Here is a 22,447-nt window from a genome sequence, read left to right as displayed (position 1 = left end):
TAAATGGTGCTCACCACTAATTTCTACAATAACATCCTTCTTTGCTACTGAGACCAGACACAGACCAGGCTTCCTTAATACACAGCTACACGCACCACCGCCAACTGGTAAGCACTGGTTTACGAGCAGAATCTTCCTCACCACTCCTGGAGCAGCTCAGCAGGTATAAACATCAAGGCTCACTAGTCTGGTTTCCCTCTGACTGACCTATTTTCTACTATTCCCCAATTCAGATGCCTCTTCCAACTGCATCAGTCTCCAAATCCCCACATGCACCATGTTCACATCCATCTTATAAAATCAGTGGTAACAAGGGATGGTCATCAAGCACTTGCTATGTGCTAGGCGCTGTTCTAAGCACTGCAGATGTACAAACTCATTTCATCCTCAACAATTTGATGTGATACACAATTTTTACCCCCATTTAGCAGATGACAAAACTAAGACACAAAAAGGTTAAGTATTACATCTAATAGCAAAAGACAAATATTAAAATGGTGATTTATAGACTAAAACTAAAAAAATTATTATATTTCTGATTTATAAATTGTGCTTATTTGAGGGTTTAGAATTTAAGTCTGGAATTACACATATTCATTTACTCATTTTAATGTGATAACTTGTATATTGCTCTCTATCTTTATTATTTCTAAGAACATTTTATGTCTTTCAAAATCCTGCTGAAGTTATCTCCCTAATGAAGACTTCCTCATAACAAATCTGTCCATTTCCTTAATCTCTTAAAATAGTACCACTTACCTAGTATTTAATCACGCCTTCATTAATTGTTATTTAATATTTCATGTGTGCACATGTAACAATACCGAAAGGCCCTTGAAGAGAAAGGCCTTCTCTCACACTTCGTGCTCTACCACAGTGAATCCTATGCATACTGTAAATATACAAATAAATATTGTATAAATGGATGCCACAAAGATAATGACACCTTCTAATGTGCAAGGTCTGTATCTTTACTCTTCTGATAATGCTAAACAATATGCACAGATATCCTTACATTTTTTTTCATTCCAATCTCACTGTAACCAACAACATACACCTAAAAAACTGGTCCATTTTTATCAGCATGTAGAGATCCACGTATACTTCCATACCCAGAAGAATATCCTTATGAATATCAAGGATCTATGTAAAGGAAATATTTATAATCCTCCTTACTTTTATAACTTTAACATCCAAGGTAAGGAATCTTTTTCCTTTACAAATCCTTTTATGTCACATTTACATTTTTGTTTTCCAAACAGAAAGAAAATACTCTTGATCATTTCTCTCTAGCTAGGATTTATATACACTTGAAAACAACCATTATTTAAATGCCTACATCTCTTCTCTCAGACAATTTCAGTTCCTTTAAATTTCTAATCCAAAAAAAAAAATTTTAATTAAATTAAACCTTCTGCAAAATTTCCAAATGTCTATTCAATTTGTAAAGCCCAAAATTATACAGTGACCTTAGGTAAGATAAGACCCATGCTGAACAGGATGGAAAGATTACCTCATGGTTGTCACATGTTATAATACCTATTTAACCCAATGAGCTACCATTTTTAAAAACAGTACATTACTTAATCAGTTTTTTATCTATTATAATGCTTAAAATTTATATATAAGCAATAATTTTCTACCTACCTTTTCCTTCATCAGGTATCTGGCTACTCTTTAACTGCATTCAGTAATTCTAACAACGTATCCAGTTTATCAAAATCTATCTGAAATCTAACACTAGTTTTTTAAAATGGTTTTCATTTGCATTGGACTGCTGCCATGTACAAACTGACCAGGCATTCTCCACACAAGCAAAAAAAGTACATTCAGGTGACACTGAAATTTTTCTATGTGAGATCAGGATCAATTTTGGCATAATACAATTTTACTTTTCCCCAGTTGACAACTCCATAAAGATCTTAGGTCCATTTCACCCTCCAGAGAATTGTATACTACAATGTATTTAGCCTAGTATATCTGCTCATTTTATTTATGAATATTATGAGACTCAATCAAAAACGTTATAAAACTTCCAGTACAGTGGAACATTTTAGTTTACTCAGCATCATTACAAGGACAAGTCAACATTTACTAAGTGCCTACCAGATGATGCCAGAAATTATGCCAAGCACTTTTACTACATTACTCATTTATATCACATAAAAACTGCATTTTATAAGTGAATTTTAAAATGTGCCCAATGTCTTAATGCTCATAAACAGAAGGACTGGGATTTAAATTTGTATAGCTTTAAAGCCCACATACTTCCTATAGCATGCCACTTCCACTTCCAGCAAATTTCAGGTACCTGAAAGAGCCCTGAGGGGCCACCATTTATGGTCCACCTCCTCATCCCTTCCCAGAACTCCTGGTCAACCTTCACAGCCTTTCACAAACACCACCTTCCATGTATAATCCTACTAGAGAGTTAATTACTCCTTCCAGTGAGCTACCTCCATATCCTATACTTACTCCTATTACGATACACATCACCATTTATTGCAATTACTTGTCTTTCCCACTCAGCTATTTACACCTCATAGCTCAGAGATACATTTCATTCATCATGAATACCTGGCATCCAATGCCTCGTTAGTACATCATAGATACAACCTGTTCTGCTACAGGTGCTTCTGTGTCACAAATTAGCTTATGTGCAACTGGTAAACAAGAATCATGTCAAGAAAATATAAAAGTCTATCATTTCAAGTCTGACTTTTCCTCACATGTTATCATTTTATACCTCCAAGTAACAGCAAACGGATGCAAAGTATCCAGAACGGCAAAACAGAATGGCCAATGTCCAGGCTATGAACATACTGTCTGCTCACACTCCTTCCTCTCAGTCCAATCTGGCCACGGCCTGTGTCAGCAAAGCTTGTGGCTCACTTCTCAAATTCGTGGGCTCTGCCTTTGTCTGCATAATTTAGCAACCTCAACCCTAACACCTCCCTCCATGAAGTTATCTTGGCCTACTTGTAAAGGCCTATACTCACTACTGTATTGACTGATTAGGAATTCAACACACCTTTTGAACTTGTGCTAGTATTTTTATTAGTACTATTAGTGCATTGGTTACAAAGTTGCATAGGTTCTGAGTAGCCTGCTTCAACGCCATTTTTCTCATAAACTCTGTAACTTTTAAGTTCATAATTTTACAAAACATAACCTTTTCAAGAATGCATGTATCTCCTGGTCACAGAAATGCCTGTACTCAGAAGTATTGGGTGAACTGAATTACTGAGTAGCCACTGCTCATCAGGTATGATACATGCATTCATTCAACAAATATTTACTGAATATCAAAGTAAATAGGGCACTGATCTAGGCGTTGGAGACACAATGACACAGTGTCATTGTGCCACACCATGGGCACAGTATGACTGTGTATGTTTGTACGTGTATGCAGACATGCACGCACACCAGTGTGTGTGTGTATTATATTCAACTAAACAACCTTGAATTACATATTATTGCTAGAGACACATTCTGATCTCTATACCAGCAGTTTCCAAACCTTTTCAGAGGAATCACTTTTTGTTTCCTAACAAAATTCTTAAACAGAAACACGATACGCAGAGAAAAGCAGAATCCTGCACACCCAGCATGCCTGTCCCTGAGGTATCTCCAGGACACCTGAGGTTTGTGAGGCTCTGATGTAAAAACCACTGATTAGCAACAACACCCCGTCTTTACATGACCGTTAATAAATGTGTCACGCGTATTGAGAAAATCAATTAGGTCACTATAAAGCATCTAGGGGAGGTTTCACTCGAGGCCCAAGGCTCATTTCCCTCTCTTCCCATGCAGCTGTGTTAGTAGGAGCCTTAAGACTACCCCTCCCACATACTACTCCCCTAGGAGGGGCCTTAAGACTACCCCTCCCACATACTACTCCCCTAGGAGGGAGTACACATGTGAGAGACTGGGGTTTGGAGAAAAAGAAGCATATGGTTTGTAATTTAGGCCAACTCTTCGGTGACTCAGGGAAATTTTACCATCATAATGGCAAAATCTTAGGGGGTGGAAATTAAGGTGAAAGCCCAGGGAAAAAAAAGAGATTTAAGAGGCTACCCAACTTGGAAAGGCCTTAACTCACAAAATAAAACAAAACAAAACATGCTCACAGATCACAAAAGATCTCACCAGACTTCCTAGGATCAGAAACCAAAACCGGGTTTAAGGACAGAGTCCCGATAGATTTAGGATACATTAATAAACAAAATAAACAAAGAACCCCTGCTCTCTGAGGCTGACATTCTCAGAGGCAGGAGAGAGAAAGGAGACCAACATAATGAGTAAGTCAATTATACGATATCTTAGAAGATGACACATGATACGGGAAAAAGAAAATGTGAAGCTAAGAAAGACAGGAGTGTCACAAAAACAAAGGTAAAAGCGGGGAGAGAGGAGTGTGATCTGTGATCTGAACTAGAATAGTGAGGGTGGGCCTCACGGAGGGTCCATAAGGACATCTGAGGTCCTGCAGTTGTGGAACAGCAGGGAGTCCAGCTGGGATAGAGCACCGTGAGTGAGACAGACCAGTGGCACACGACAGGAAGAGAAGAGGCAGGAGGGGAGGACAGATCATGGAGAGGCTTACAGGCCTTTGTAAAGACTTTAGCTTTTACTCTGAGCCACCACAGGGCAGGGAGCAAATATGATTTATATTTTAAATAGATCATTCTGCTAAGTGAAGCCCAGAATGCAGCAGAGCACAAGCAGACACAGCGAGACCATGAGGCAGCTGCTGCAGTTACCTAGGCAAGAGATGGGAGCTGAACCAGGGTGGAAGCACCATGGGTGGTAACAAGTGGTCAAGTCCTTCTTCCTTCATTCAAGCACAGTGGGTTAAGTGGGTTCCACTCAACTTATCGCATATCCAAAATCTAAAATATACTAGTAGCAACTGACGCTTTAATGGATCTCTAATTCCTTTAGTAATGCCTCCATACTGCAGAGAGACTTCATACACAGGCATACCTTGTTTGATTGCACTTCTTTTTATTGCACTTCACAGATATCAAACCAGCCACCATGTTCCCTTAAGCCTAATCTAGAGTAAGACCCTAATTCTCTTCAGTGCTATGAAGACTGAGGTGAGGAAGCTGCAGAAGGAAAGTCAGAAGCTACACAGGTTGGTTCATGAGGTTTAAGAAAAGAAGCCGTCTCCATAACAGAAAAGTACAAGGTGAAGCAGCAAGTGCTGATGTCGAAGGTGCAGCAAGTTCTCCAGAAGCTAAGTAACAAAGGTGGCTACACTCAACAACAGATATTCAATGTAGACAAAACAGCCTTATGTTGGAAGATGCCATCTGGGACTTTTGCAGCTAGAGAAGAGAAATCAATGCCTGGTTTCAAAGCTCCAAAGAACAGGCTGACTCTTTCGTTAGGGGCTAATGAAGGTGGTGACTTTAAGTTGAAGGCAATGTTCATTTACCATTATGAAAATCCTAGGGCCCTGAAGAATGATGCTAAATCTACCATGCCTGTACTCTATAAAGGGAACAACAAAGTCTTGATGACAACACATCTGTTTACAACATAGTTTACTGAATATTTTAAGCCCACTGTTGAGACCTGCTGCTCAGGAAAAAAAAAAAAAAGATTCCTTTCAAAATATTACTGCTCGCCAGCAATGCACCTGGTCACCCAAGAGCTCTGATGGAGACATACAACGAGATTAATGTTGTTTTCATGCCTGCTAACACAACATCCATTTGATGGCCCATGAATCAAGGAATAATTCTACTTTCAAGTTTTATTATTTAAGAAATACATTTTATAAGGCTATAGCTGCCATAGATAGTGATTCCTCTGATGGATCTGGGGAAGTAAATTAAAAACCTTCTGGAAAGGATTCACTACTCTAAATGCCATTAAGAACATTCGTGATTCATGGAAAGAAGGCAAGATATCAACATTCACAAGAGTGTGGAAGAAGGTGATTCCAACCCTCATGGATGATGTTGAGGGATTCAAGGCTTCAGTGGAGAAGGTGACTGTAGATGTGGTGTAAACAGCAAGAGAACTAGAATGAGATGTGCAGCATGAAAATGGGACTGAACTGTTACAATTTCATGATCAAACTTGAACGGATGAGGAGTCGTCTCTTACGGATGACCAAAAAGAAACTGGTTTCCTGAGACGGAATCTACTCTTGGTAAAAACGCTGCAAAGATTGTTGAAATGACAACAAAGGATTTAGAGTATTACATAAAACCTGGTTTTGCAATTATGAAAAAAGTTCTCCTTTATGTAAAATGCTATCAAACAGCATTGCACGCTACAGAGAAACTAAACTGTTCATGAAATGAAGAGTCAATCAATGTGGCAAACCTCACTGTTGTTGTACTTTAAGGACTTGCCATAGCCACCCCAACCTTCAGCAAGCAGGACACTGTTCAGCCAGCAGCCACCAACACTGAGGCAAGACCTCCACCAGCAGAAAAATTACAACTTGCTGAAAGCTCAGAGGATGATTAGCACTTTTCAGCAATAAAGTATTTTACAAATGCATACAAAGGTATGTACATTGTTTTTTTATTTTTTAAAGAATTTATTTATTTATTCACGAGAGACAGAGAGAGAGAGAGGCAGAGGCAGAGGGAGAAGCAGGCTCCCCGCCGAGCAAGGAGCCCGATGAGGGACTCAATCCCAGGACCCTGGGATCATGACCTGAGCTGAAGGCAGACACTCAACCGACTGAGCCACCCAGGCATCCCAAGTACATTGTTTTTTTAGACGTAATACTATCGCACACTTCATAGAATACAGTATAGCATAAACATAACTTTTATACACACCGGGAAACCAAAAAACTCATTTGACTCACTTTACTGCAATATTTGGCTTATTGTGGTGGTGTGTACAATATATCTAAGGCATACCTGTAAGCAGATTAAGTTTTTCTGAGTTTTCCACCATTCTAGCAATTTCTCCCCCATGAAATTTATATTCTTTCATTCCTAGTACTACCCAAATTCCTATTACTTAAAAATCGTATGGGGCAGGGAAATGGAGAGAGAGATTTTTAAGTGTATGTATCTTTCATTTAAGTCAGTGATATATTTTCCTTCTTTTTCTTCTTCCCAGTGTATTTTAACAGATGCCTCTTTTAAAAAGTGAAAACAAAAATGTAAGCAAACTATCAACCTTCTTGTACACTAATAAAAATACTGAGCATTGATGGGATAGCTTTCTATATTTTCCCATTTCCAAATGTTACCACAGCCAGTCTAGTAAACTTTATGTCTTTATCCTCCTATGCAGTAGTCTGTCCCACCTTCCTCCTCCTTTCCTTTCATTATTCAAACTTGCAGAGGAAAATATATACAACGTAAATGTTTGGCAAAAGAATAGAAACACAAAAACGTTAGGAAAATGACATTTTGGTTGACTCTGTCACTCAAAAATAAAATAAAAATAAGAAGAAGAATAAGCTTAATGGACTTCCTTTTTTTTTTTTCTTTTTAAACTTTAGTAGCTTTCTAGTATTAGGGATCAAGTTGAGGTTTAGGTCATACATTTTTCCCGCCTTAAACAATTGCTGTCCATGAGACAGCTTGAGGATCTAAGGGCAGAAAAGTAGTAAAATATAAATCACAGAACTTTATCATGCAACTCTTAGAAGACTTCATAATTTATTTCAGGAAAAGCTTAAAAGTTCTGTGCCTTCTAAAGACTTTAGGAACTGTTCTCAGTAACTAAAATAACAACTTTGGGATCCATGTTTATTAGATAAACGTTTTATAATAATGTCACTTAACAGCTGAAGCAATACTCCACAACTTTAAGCTCTCAGACATGCATGATCTTATTTATTCTAGTATAAGGTATCAAATTATCTGAAAAAAGGCTGACCCTTAATGAATTGTAAGATAAAAATCATTTTTCAAAATCAAAAGTGGAAAAATTATTTACCAAAATATAAATATCCTCACAGAAAATGTTATTTTGATTTTTGTCATAAAATCATTTGCAGTTAGTGAGTTAACAATGGTTAAGCAGGGCAGAAGAGCAGGTGAAGGATTCAGTTCACTAAAATAGTCTTACCTTCTGATGTTTTCCACCGTTTCCATAAATCCTCAACAGTTATATGCTTATCTTCTCTGTGCAGATGACTGTGTTTATTAGTAGCATCTTTATATTTCATATCTTCTCTGATAAACTATAAAAGAGAAAACATTAAGTAAATTTAAATTCACGATTTTATAATCTCTGTACACTCAGAAACAAAATTTTGAAATCCAGTAGGTGGCAATTTTCAGATAACAACTGGTACATTTTTGGTATTTTATACTCACATTATACTTACATTTTTGTAAAATATTTAATAAAATGTCTTCTACTACTAATCATAACAACAACAAAAGTACTTACTTAATGCTCATTATTTACCAGGTACTATCCTACATTATAGTATGTCTATTCACTCTCTCTCTCTCACACACACACACACACTCATTTAACTTCATGATAATACTATATTATGTATCCCCATTTTATAGATGAGAAAACCAAGACCCAAAGAAGTAAAATAATTTGCCCAAGGTTGAAAAAATAACAAATAGCAGAGCTAAGTATATTATGCTCAACAGCATATTATTATATATATATATTATATACATAGTGCATTTTTACCAAATACTTAGTGACAGGGGTGTTTCAAAACACAGTAAATACTAATTTCAATTACTGCCTCATATATATTATATATAATATATTATGCATTTTTACCAAATACTTAGTGACAGGGGTGTTTCAAAACATAATAAATACTAATCTCAATTACTGCCTCATATTTCTGTGTTCTCCTACATATGAAGCTATTACTTATAGTTGAGAGGCATCTGACTGCAGTGTTCAGAACTAAAGCATTTTATAAAACTGAAGTAGATCTCTATTAATCTTACTTTAAAATATAGAGAGAAAATACACTAATATTTTCTTTGCTAAAAACTAACCTGCTCTGTATTCATTATAGAAAATCCTTCAGTTGCTCCCCACTGTCTCCCAAAAAAAAGGCATTTGCTTTTTATTCGGGAGAAGGAGAAGCAAACTCCTTTTATGGCTTACATACCATTTTCCAATCCTATCCCCGACAATCTTTTCAGCCTGATCTTTTGACACTTTTCCCATATAAACTCATTACTCTAATTATATAAACGAAATAGTTTTTTAAATTATTATGCTTTTTCTATCTCATTTCTGATTTTTCCTGTTTTGGTATTATTTTACTTGATATCTTTATTGATTTTTTTCAAAAATATAAGATCATACAAAAGATTATTTCAGAAATCCATAATGCAGAAAGTGAATATCCCCTATAGCTCCCAAGGCATATTTTTCTGACTTTTATATACTGACAATGAACATCATTTTCAGACAAAAGCCAAATTTTGCTTTTGTGTCATTTTCTGCTAAAACTAAAAAAAGAAGTTTTTAACCTAATATTTAGGTTAAATATTGAGAAATCATTTCACTTTCCTGAGATTTAATAACCTCGGCTACAAAATGAAGAAACATTTTAGGATCAACACTACTCAACATGTCATGAGACTGGCGTTGGTCAGGAAACTGATACCTGTCTACAATACATATAAAAACAGAGAGAAGCCATTTAGAAACCTTTATAGTAATTAGACATTTTCAAAGAATCTGACCCAAGCATGTGATAAATGTACTTACCGTGCAGGCCCCATCTATAATGAATTGGAAATGAAAATTCTGGTCCTTCACCATAGATACTTTGAAAAGCAATTACCTAGGTCTATTCTAGTGCTTATTAATTTTGCTGTTCTAACTAGTGCCTCACTCTGTTCTTCTAAGTACCCTTTTCAAGTTATTTTTAAAGGGACCTGCCTCATTGCTCCAACTCCTATTTCATATTTTTCTAATTTCCTATTTCTGCCAATTCCTCGTTGTTCTTCCTGATACCTTCAGAATGCAGTAGATATACCTGGAAAAATCACTGTCACTGAGATGTTCAGAAATTGCCCCTAGCTTGGAAAAGGTTCAAGAGCTAGAGAGAAACTCTAGAATGAAAAGCATGATGACAAAAAAAGCAGGGAGGAAGCCTGCCTTGGAAATGGTCCAGTCAGTTGGAACAAATGGCAACTGTTTCATATATGTGATACATGAGGGGAAAAAAAAGTCCTAGGAAATTCTCTTCACCCCATGAACACAAAGAACCTAAAAGTAGAGTTCTGTGGCTTTAGGATCAATGTATTTCAGAAAATAGAGCTGATTTCCATATATAGGCTAGATGAGGCATTCTAGCTACTGAACTATTTCAGTAAGCCTAGGACGAGTATATAGGTATCTGCCAAAATACGTGATGAACAAAATCAAAGAATTAAGATATCAGAAAAAGGCAATTAAAAAAAAAAAAAAAAGCTCAGGAAGATTATCTATAGTTCACTTAATGTAAAAGAATTATCTGGCTCCCAAAAATGTTGGGTCAAAACTGAGTAAACGCACAGAATTGTATTTTCCCTGAAATTATCATTTAAAAATTAATACATGCTTCTGTTTTAAAACATGACCCCAGGACAACACAATTCATAACAAACCACATTGAAGTGTATTCTGTATCTCCTACATCTTCAACATTTTGATCACAAATGTGACTAGAAAGCACTAGAATTATTTTATGTTGAAACGAAGTTGGAAAAATTTTAACTGAACCAAATGCACTAAAACTCATCAGCTTCCATTAAACCCTCTCTCCCGTACGTTTCCTACAGATCATTTTGACTGTTCAGACTTTTCTAAAACTTCACAGAAAGCTGAAAATTATAAAACTGAGGCAAGGCTAATATAGAAATTTTAAAAGCAGTCACCAACAATTGAAAATGCATGAGAAAATGACAAATACTTCTTTCTTGTTGAAATCTGTGAATTAAATCGGAAAACAGAATCTGAAATTCTATAAGGTAAATCTTTAAATAATGTACTGCAAATAACATGGTAAACATGTCCAATTATGTACCTAATTATACCTACTATAGGAAAGGCTGAATTGATAATACAAATACAGAAGTACTCAAATAAATGACTACTGAATATTCTTCTCAAAAACATTCACGCAGATGATTCTTTTAAATACATTCTTCTAAAACCATTATGGAATCTACATATCCAGTTCAGGAAGTTAGCTTTTAGATGATAAGCTGATTTCAGTTCCCTGTATCTTTAACATATATATTATTTGCATTTTGTATTTATACTTTATATTTTTGATGCTATGTATTTTTTCTTTTATTTTTATATTTGCATTTATATTTTGTATTTGTGTTATTTTTATTACAGTGCTTAATAAAATCTGACACATGCTAGTACAGACATATTTGAGGGCTCTTTTCAGCCTATACCTCCTACCCTACCAACATAAGGGTAGTTCTCTGAATGTGTTCAGTCATCCCTCCTCAACCTATCACCCACTGCCACAGCTATGTGACTAAAGGATGGACACTTGACCCAGAAGAAAACAATCCAGAGAATGACCAGGATGAAAGGATTCTATTTCACTAGGAAATGCAATTCAGACCATAAAAGGCTGGATCACTTGGTGATGGCTCTGGATTTTTAAGGTAATAAGGAAAATGGTGTTGAAGGTACCATTTTATGACCAGACAAGATAAACCATGTACAGAGGAAGCCAAAACGTAGAGAAAGAAAATAATGAAAGAGAACAGAGAGAGCAAGAAATGGCACCAGGAACTGCCTCGATTCTTGAGGACTTCCCGTTTCAGTTCCTCAGGAGGCCTGGGGCACACAATTCTTGTCCTGATTTCCATGACATAACAATGATACATAGGTATCTCCCCTTTTATTTTTAATTATACAATTTTAAGATCTCAATAGCCAAGGAGAGGTGATTTATCATCACAGTTAAGCACTCAGACTCTGGAGTGTGACAGACTATATTCAAAATCTAATTCCACTACTTGTATTCTTTTTAGCCTCATATTTCTCCTTTGTACAGTGAGGAAAATAAAATTACCCACTACATATGGTTATGAAAAAGATTAAATTAAAAATTCATGCTTAGTACACAGAAGTGTTAGACAATAAAAATAATTTGAGTTGTTATTGCTCTTGAAGTTTAAAGCCTGAATAAATTAGTTTCACCCTGACTAGACTGGTAGGTTAATACACATCTTGGAAAATATCAGACATTTATAAAGCTACAATTTCCCAATACTCTTAAAACTACCATTTCAGACATTCTGAAACAAAATACATAACACAGAAATGAAGAGGAGAACCACAACCTTTTCACTGACTATGTAAGCAGAGATTTTCCCAAAAGACACTTGTCATCAAAACAACAGTGTCCAAGGTCTGATAGGTGAGTCAGTTAAAGCAAATACGTTCCTGGAAAAAAACTGCAGGGTCTTCCTGTCTTGAAAATACTACTAAAATAGCTTAGTATAATGTCTCAGGGGAAAGAATGCATAACCAGAAAGGACTACTGTTACCCACACTTGTACAGATGAAAAAGGAGGGTTGACAATTGATTCGATTTGATAGAGTTATTTAAGTTATTTAAGGAAACCAAATACTGGAAGTAAATTTTACAGAATTCCAAAGTTTAAGTCCTTCACTGCTATCCTAACCTGGATGTTCTGAAAAATGCACTGATTCCCAAATTCTTAGAAATGATACCATGCTAGTAAAGCATGAATTGCCATGTATCTTCATCCCAAAACTGAGCATAGTGGGGGAAAGCACAGATTCAATCTTCAGACCATGAATATCTCAAATGTATTATTTGCTATATGACCTTAGTAAGCTACTTTCCCCTCTGTGCTTCAGTTTTCTCATGAGCAAAATGGTAATAACAGTCATATATCAAAAGTGACTTATTACACATGAAATGTAAAAAACAGTGCTTGGTATATAGTAAACACTCAACAATGTCAGCTATTTCATGTAAATCATTTATTTTTTAAAATAACGAGTTAAATCTTTGCCTTGTTATGCACACTCTATATCATTTCTTGAAGTGGCAGAAGATAACTCTGAGGTACCACAGAACACCACTGATAATCACTGATCTAAGTGTAGTAATATCAAATCTTGCTTGATACCTGCCACACAAAATGCTGTAACAGTGCAGAGATACGGACTAGTACTAAGATATTGGTCTTAATAACTTTGATCTTATCATCTAAGATGGATGATGACACCTACACAAAAACGTAAGAGAACACAGGCAAATGGGAATATGTTTTCATGGAATTAAGAATGAAAAAGGTAAATCACTTAACATCTGAGAAAAAATTCTTCAGATCCTAAATTCAAATATTTTTTCAAACATTAAAATTCTATACTAAAGAAAACTTCAAGCTGATTTGGACAGTCTCTACACCTTAACACAAGCATAACTTTACACTTTTGCCCAGTAGCTACAGGATGTTATCAGTCCTTAATCCCATTCCCTAAACCTCCAAACATCAAAACCCATCAGTCAATCCCCAGTTTACCCACAATAAGTGCACCAATGACCTCCTTAGGATTCTGTTCTGTTCTCAGAACAGCTCAGAGTTCAAGTGGCCTCACAATGACTCTCAACACCATCTAAGCTAGACTGTAGCCTTTTATGAGCTAGGTGGAGAACTTAACCATTATTTATGACACTAATTCAATTGAATGATCAGTTAATAGAAATGACAGGTGACAGTCAAACAACTAGTTTACAAAGACCTGTAAAACACAATATATTTATGAGCTGAAGTATGCCAGCCATTTGTTTTACAGGAACCAATACATAACCTGTATCATGACTACTCTTCAAGATTATTGCTGATTATAATCCAAAAATCTCTAACAAAATTACCTACGATTCCATCAGTCTATCCAATAATAAATAAGGAAACAGAAAGAAAGAAACAAACAAACAACTATACTGTCCTTAAGAACACCACAATAAAAGTCCAAAGGCAGAGGCAAATGACTCATCTTCTGTGTTCTCATTTGGAAAATAAAAGGTAAAAAATATCTTAAAAAATTATAAATATAAAAAAGAACATAGTTTTATAAACATATAGAGAACATTTGTTGCTTTTATTATTATTATTTGTTATTGTTTATTATTATTATAAAAACAAGTAGGTATTGTGGCAAGTAGAGATATACCAAAGTCTAGATTTGGCCCTAGTTTCTGGCCAAAATCTACTATTAGGCTTTGGTCTCAGTTTCCAGAACTCTGAACACACACACACACACCTACTTAAATGTCTTCTGGCCATCCATGAACTTGTGGTGATCAATACTCATGAGATCACATAGGTCAAAATTATATCCATCAAGCATAACAACAATAACATATAAGGTGAGTCATTCAGATTTAACATTAATATGTGAATTTTACTTTAAGTATAACTAAGCATTCAAGATGTAACAAAAAAATCTCCTGTTTTTTTACTGGCTAAAATTTAGTAAGTCAGAACTTGTACTTCCAGCTAAGAAGAGGTTACAGATACAAGGTTTACCTTACCCACCCTCCCCCAAAACGACTAAGAAACCAGATAAAATATATGGAACGATGGTTTTCAAGACATTGAACATCAAGACAACAAAGTACAGTGATCCCTGAAGACCAAAAACAAAGTATGCCCTGTGACTGCCCTAAATTAATTCCTGAAGAGAACTACCAGGATAAAGCACAGGAAGAGGGAACCCAGGCAGAGACTGACAGTCCCCTGAGTTGAAAAGACAGAAGTGGGGGAGAACTAAGGAGGGTAGGGATTACAGTACTAAGTACCAGAGAAGAGTGAGTGACAGAGAAAGAAGACTGGATTATCTAGAAAGGGTACCTTGAGTCTTTAGTGACTACTATCACCCCATCCATGCAAGAAAGCCACAGCAAGCCAAAGAAAAGAGACACAAAAAAAATTTAGAGTAGTCTTTGAAGATTACAAAGGACAGGGAATAGTGCTTGTTCCAACAAGACAGAATGGAAAATCTCCTAATTTGTAGGTCATCAGGTAGAATATTAAGAAGGGTTTTGCCCTAGTACTGAGGAATACTAACCCAGATGAAACTACATTGATTCTGCCCCCCCAAAAGCTTATAAATACAAGCCAAGGGGATTAAACTGTTTCCATGTAACTTAAACCTGCCCTAGAATAAAGCTTAAGAATACTTCTATGTATACAAAATACTCAGTACCCAAACAAGGTAAAATCCACAATGTCTGACATCCAATGAAAAATTACCAGGTACTCTGAGATATAGAAAAAAACAACCCACAACTAGGAGAAAAGTCAATCAAACCAATCCAAGAATGGCAATGATGAGAGAATTATAAACAAAGACATTAAAATAGTTATTATAGCTATATTCTATATATTCAAGAAGCCAGAGTAAATACTGAACATGTTAATGGAGACATTTAAGACTGAAGTATTTTTTTCAAAGACCCAAATCAAAATTCTAAACATTAAAACTACAATGACTGAGATGAAAAATACACTAAATGAGATTAATAATAAACATAACAGACTAAAATATCAGCAAACTTAAATACAAAAAGCATGAGAAACTATCCAAATTAGATAGTGAGCTGTGGGACAACTTCAAGCAGCCTAACATAAGTGTAATTGGAGCCCGTAAGGAGCCAAGAGGGAGTGACAAAAAAATATACTTGAAAAAATAATGGCCAAAATTTTTCAAATTTTATTAAAACTATAAACCCACAGATCCCAGAAGATCAATATAGCTCAGACCAGAAACACAAAGAAAACTACACCAATACACATCATAATCAAATAGCTTAAAACCAGGGATAAAGAGGGTAATCTAAAAGCAACTGGGTAGGAGAGGGGAGATAAAAGACACAATAGGGGGGCACCTTGGTGGCTCAGTTGGTTAAGCGACTGCCTTCGGCTCGGGTCATGATCCCAGGGTCCTGGGATCGAGCCCTGCATCGGGCTTCCTGCTCAGCAGGAGGTCTGCTTCTCCCTCTCCCTCTCCCACTCCCCCTGCTTGTGTTCCCTCTCTCGCTGTCTCTCTCTGTCAATTAATTAAATAAATAAAATCTTAAAAAAAAAAAAAAGACACAATAGGTACAGAGGAACAGAGATAAGGAGGATAGCAGAATTTTTGTCAGACAAAAAATGCAATCCAGAGACCACTTAGGAAGTATATTTAAAGTATGAAAGAAAAAACTGTTAACCTACAATTCTTACCCCGCAAAAACATCTTCCAAAAATGAAGGCAAAATAAAAACTTTTTCGGACATACAAACAGTAAGAGTTTATCACAGGAAGTCCTGTACTGCCAGAAATGTTTTTAAAAGCCCTGTAAGCAGAAGGAAACTAATACCAGATGGAAATCTGAGCATAGTAAGAACAGTTTTGAAGGAATAACAAAGGCAAAAGCTTAAGTGAGTTCAAGAAAGAAAGAGATAAGAAAAATAGTACACAAATCCTTTTGAGGGAGCTCATTGGAAGAGAAGGAGAAAGGAATTGGGCAATAACCAAAGGGAGAAATAGAGTCAGGACAAGTTTTCATTATTGTTGTGTTTATGAGGTGGGAAAACAATGGCAGGTTTGCATCAGTTGTGAAAGATCCAGTAGAAAATGGAAAATTGCTGAAGCATTGCCCTAGAGTTGCCAAGGGGAGACGAGAGAAGGTAGAGTGCTCAGGTGGAAGAATTCACTTTTGGTAGGGGCACAAACAGTGAATCGACAGTAATAGGAGAGAATATATAGTTTATAGCCATAAATGAAGGTGGATGAGCAACCCCAGTGGCCTTATATGGCCTCTGACAAGGAGAGAGGAAAAACTTCCCTACCCCAATCCTAAGATCTCTGGTTAGTTATGACATCATTGGGATAAGATTTTATTTTATTTTTTTTTTTAAGATTTTATTTATTTATTTGAGAGAGAGAGACAGCGAGCATGAGAGGGGGACAGGAGGGTCAGAGGGAGAAGCAGACTCCCTGCCGAGCAGGGAGCCCGATGCGGGACTCGATCCAGGGACTCCAGGATCATGACCTGAGCCGAAGGCAGTCGCTTAACCAACTGAGCCACCCAGGCGCCCTGGGATAAGATTTTAAACACAACCACAAAGTATGGGAAATAAACTAGCAATGGGAAGGTAAAGGAAAATTACTGACCAATTATACTTAATAGATTGTATAGCAACACAAAAGATTTCTCTTCACTGTCTTCTACAAAAGAAAATAACAGTTTCAAAATTTGAGGATCAAAATGTTCTATATCACAATTGTGGTGGTAGATACATGGGTATATACATTTGTTAAAATTCATGAAACTGTATAGCTAAAATTTCTGCACTGAATTGTAAATTCAGAAGGTAAAATATACCTCAAATATTTAAATCATCAAGATTTCAAGAAACTCGGGCGCCTGGATGGCTCAGTCGGTTAAGCATCTTGTCTTCAGCTCAGGTCATGATCCTGAGGTCCTGGGATTAAGTCCCACATCGGGCTCCCTGCTCAGCAGAGAGTCTGCTTCTCCCTTTCTCTCTCCCTCTGTCTCTCCCCCTACTTGTGCTTGCTCTCTCTCTCTCTAATACATAAAATCTTAAAAAAAAAAAAAAAAATTAATAAAATAAAATAAAATAAAAAAATGTAAAAAAAGAATTTCAAGAAACTCATTATCTTTTATGGGCACAATTTTATTCATTAAAAAAGATATTATTTATTCCTAATGTACTGCTCATCTCTCATGATCATTAAGCCAACCTCTAAGAGATTACATTAACTTGCCATATATTATACTTTGTAAATGTCTTTTTATTATTTTTTGGTTTTTCAGGGTAGAAGAGTTTAAAATACTTCCATTGGTGAGACTCAGGGTTGTAACTGTAACCCTTTTATTTGTGTTTTTTGGTTGTTTTGTTCTGTCATAATTGAATTTTATTGGTTGTTCTAGGGATTAGCACACAGACATTTGAATTTGTATACAATTCTTCATGTATGTACCAAAAACCTAAAAAATCATGTACTTGTGATTCTTTTCTAAGCAGTTATTCCAGTGACTTTCCAGCTTAAAATTTGGAGGTAAATTTTCCTTAACAGGATATCAAGTATTATTATCTTCAAATGTTGTACGATGTTACACAGTTAAGTCCCACTAATTCACAATTTAATATCATATATACTACATACTCAAATTTTAATCTGTCACAGCACATTAACAAAGTTACTAGGAAAACTGGACTTCTACAGCTAAAGATGTTATAGAGTGTACAAAATTCTGACAGGGAGACCCAAGATCAAGGAGTGGTTTTCCTGAGGAAACAATTTTACCAAAAGCAACAGAAGAACAGAAGTAATTTAAAATGTTCAAGATGTATTAAATGCACGACTGACTTCAAATTGCTATTTAGGATGCTCTGTGTTATGGGATATAAAAACTACCCCATCTTTGGAATGTCAGGCTGACATCCAAGACAACCAAAGCCTCCCATACTCAATATCCCACTATTTTCTGGCTATACCAAGCAAATGACTTCACTTCTTAAAAAAAGCATGTACACATAAAAAATGGGATAAGGTGGGATTCTCTCCTTAAAAATGTTTCTAGAGCTACTAAAAAACTTGCATTTACAAAACATTTGATAAAAATATTCCTTTGGATTGTTTAAGAAGGGAGACAGAGACCACCGATAAGACATGGCATACTATATTAATCAGACTGGGCCTCCCTCTCTCTCCTGTGGTATCAGAGGCAAACTCTCATTTCTAGTTTCTCTGTTTTCTGTAGGTAAGTCTTCTCTTGTTTCTTTGTTAGCCACTTCAGCCTGTTTTCCCTTTGCACCCCTTTTCCCTTTTATTTGCACTTTTTTAATCTGAAGATTTATCCTTTCCTGCTGCCATTTTTGGATTCATTTCCGTTTCTGCAGAAGCAGGTTTAGTTGACAACCTTGCTGATCCTTCCCTTGGCTCCTCCTTTACTGCCCCCTCAGCGGAGCTGACCTTCCTCTGGGGCATGACGGTGGCGGGGCAGGCGTGGGCTGTGTGCATGCAGCCCCTGGTGCGCCAAAAGCCTTCACAAAGCTGGACTGCCTGGCTGCCGTCACTCCTCCTGCCCCCTAGCTGCTGGAACCCCTGTAACCCATTTCTCTGAAAATATTCCTATACTGGTATCCCAGGAATGCTGGCTTGCTGGGTCTCCTAGTTATAGCCTACAGAAGGAGTTCAATTTCCCTCTATCACCACACACGCTATGTAACTAATATGAGACAGGTAAAACACAGAGTTGGCGGACAGAGAGGAGAAGAAATGGAAATAGGGTCAAGCTAAATTAGAAAGCAACAAATACCATAGTGCAATGCAAGGGATTTCCCTGGCTTAGAAGAATATTGGGAAAAAAACACAAAAATAAACAGGGAAGCTTTATATGGATAAAGTTCCATTTCAGCTAAACCTTAAAATTAATCTTATAAGATACAGTTTAACACGCAAAATGGAACAGGAAGAGAATGAGAGAAATCATAAGTGAAAGGCCTCTCCCGGCATGAGAATATGGATGTGTCCAAAGAGCAGTCTGTCAGCAGTTCGGTTTGGGGAGAGTAAAGAGTGCATCAAGAAGCTCCAGAGTAAATGATAATGGCTAGAAGGACAGATTATAACCAGACTATAAAAGGTCTTAAATGCCAAATTAAGAAGTCTAGGCTATATATGGTAGACTATAGTGGTGGTTCTCAAAGAGTGATCAACTCTAATGTCAGTGTTCTGGACACATGTAGGTTAAGTCTATTAAATGTATGTTTGACTTATGAGATTTTCAACTTATGATGGGTTTATTGGGATATAATCCTCTTGTAAACTGAGAAAAAAGATGTGTACTCCAGAGCACTCTGTTCCTCTTAACCTGGTCTACCTCAGGCGCAACTAGTTAACCAGAGCCTAACCTACAGGGGTATTATCAGAGCCTAACTGACCAGGCTCAATTCAACCCTACCAGGCTCTAGCCTTCCGGTGGGAGAAGAGAAATACCCAACTCCAACTCACTCTAGCCATCCTATCCCACCGAAGGGAAAAGAAAAAACCAAAACTGAGAAACACTTGTGAAGGTCGCAGTCCAGAATCATTGGTTCACTAAAACACTGGGACCTAATCATGGGTCTACAGAACACCTCCCCTCCCTGTCACACCTTACCACGATATTACTACAGGTCTATTTACAGCCATTTCTTTTATCCCACACACCATGTCTAGCTCTCAAGAAAAAATGACAAGACATACCAGAAGGCAAAAAACACCATATGAAGAGACAGAACAACATCAGAACCAGACATAGTAGGGACTGATCAGATGAGGGATTTAAAACAACCAAGATTAATACGCTGAGGATTCTAGTGGATAAAGTAGACCATATGTAAGGACAGATAAGCAATATAAGCAGAGATGGATATCCTAAGAAAGAACCAGAAAGAGATGCTACGGATCAAGAGCACTGGAACACAAATTAAGAATTCCTTTGATGGGTCTATTAGAAGACTGGGCACAGCTGAGAAAAACTCTCTGCCCCAGAGGACAGATGTATCAATAGAAACGTGGAAAACCAAAAAGCAAAAAGAGGACTGAAAAAAACCAGAACAGAGTATCCAAGGACTGTGAGACAACCCCAAAAGGTGTAACATATGTGTAATGAGAGTGCCAGGAGAAGAAACAGAGAAAGGAACAGAAGAAATGCCTGAAACAGGGGCACCTGGGTGGCTCAGTCGTTAAGCATCTGCCTTCGGCTCAGGTCATGATTCCAGAGTCCTGGGATCGAGCCCCGCATCGGGCTCCCTGCTTGGCAGGAAGCCTGCTTCTCCCTCTCCCACTCCCCCTGCTTGTATTCCCTCTGTTGCTGTCTCTCTCTCTGTCAAATAAATAAAATCTTTAAAAAAAAAAAAAAAAAAAAGAAAGGCCTGAAACAACAAAGACTGAGAAAGTCTAGGGCAGTGAAGATACCCTGTATGATATTATAATGGTGAGTGCATGTCATTACATATTCATCCAAACCCACAGAATGTACAACACCAAGACCAAACCCTAATGACAACTATGGACTTTGGGTGATTACGACATGTCAGTGTAGGTTAGTCCTTGGTAAAAAATGTACCAGTCTGGTAGGTGATGCTAACAATGAGAGAGAATATACCCAGTGTGGGGGGGAAAGGAATATATGGGAAATCTCTGTGCCTTCTCAATCCTGTAAACCAAACTGCTTTAAAAAAAATTTTTTTTAAATCTTATGGAATACATACACTTTAGGGTACAAGAAAAGTAAGAACAATGAAGAAATCAGAGGAGAAGCAGGAAGAAAAAAAAACCAAGCAAACTCTTTTCAATGCTATCCCCCACGCCACCATACTCCAGTCAGACGTAATTATTGGCTATTGCATAAATTAGCATCTTATATTCTTGCTTTAATGCTTTTTCCCTCGCCTGACCCTTCCTCTTGGAGTGTCCTATCATCTACACCTGTAAAAACCATGCGTACTTCCAAAGGCCCATCTCAAGGACTCCTACTCCATGCTCTTCTAGATGCTCCTCAAACAAATGTACACTCTCTCTTCTAAGACACAAGAGCACTTAAATGATTCATGTGTATTTCTAGTACATAATATGCCATGACGTGCCTTGTATTAGACACACAGAGCCTCTTATGCCCTAGTAGATGGTAAGCTTATGGAAGTCTATGCTTGTTTTTCATTCTGCTCCATATTCAGTACAGTGCTGTATATATAAATAGGAACTTTAAAACATTAGGTGTGTTTTGTTTTTAAATGAATGCCCAACAACGCCCTTAGGAGCCAAGGCATATTTCCCAAGCCCTTGAAGGAACCAAGGAACCAAGAAAAATGAAAACAAAAAAAGCAGCTAGTTAATTTTAAAAATAGTTTTTAAATTCCACAAAAATTCCTACACTTCCCTAATTAAGACTTCAAAGAAATTTTAGGAACTTAGGAGATATAAAAATAAAGGTCAGTGGGCAAGGATTAGCAATTAAAGTGAGGGGCTCTCAAATATTTTTTATCAAATTTTTGAAACATTTTCAGGATCAAGGCAAAATATCCTTCATCTTAAAAAGGTTCTCTTTATCAACTGAGTTTAATAGCCTTATAGCATTAGCCCTCCGGGCCTAATAACCCTATAAAAAAGGCCAGTGGGTAGGGGGAATAATAAAAAGCAAGTCATCGACACTTGGTAATACCAGTACTTCGTCAATGCCATGAGCAAAGCCAAGCCAAGCCAGGCCAGACCCAGCAAGGCCAGGATAGAAAGCTTAAAGGAAATACAGGGTGAAAAGTAGTCTTTAGGGTAAAGTAAGGTACATTCTCCAGCCATACGTAAGATAACACTCAAGACACAAGTCAATATGATTCAGACCAAATACAGGGAACAAGCATGTATAAGGTCCCAGTGAAAGAGCTGACCTCAATGCCTAAAGGTTTGCAACTAAAATT

General features: G+C 36.9%; 1 protein-coding gene across 4 annotated transcripts in view; it reads right to left on the bottom strand.

The window, feature by feature from the left end:
- STIM2 (stromal interaction molecule 2) overlaps positions 1-22,447 on the bottom strand; it is a 144,275-nt gene that overhangs the window by 50,299 nt on the left and 71,529 nt on the right. For all 4 annotated transcript variants that reach the window (XM_036099868.2, XM_036099865.2, XM_036099866.2 and 1 more), the window contains exon 3: positions 8,059-8,173. In XM_036099868.2, coding sequence (XP_035955761.2) covers positions 8,059-8,173 — 115 coding nt within the window. The remainder of the gene's footprint in view (positions 1-8,058; positions 8,174-22,447) is intronic.

This window comes from Halichoerus grypus, chromosome 3 (assembly GCF_964656455.1).
Source record: "Halichoerus grypus chromosome 3, mHalGry1.hap1.1, whole genome shotgun sequence".
Taxonomy (NCBI): Eukaryota; Metazoa; Chordata; class Mammalia; order Carnivora; family Phocidae; genus Halichoerus; species Halichoerus grypus.
This window is presented reverse-complemented; position numbering and strand designations above follow the sequence as displayed.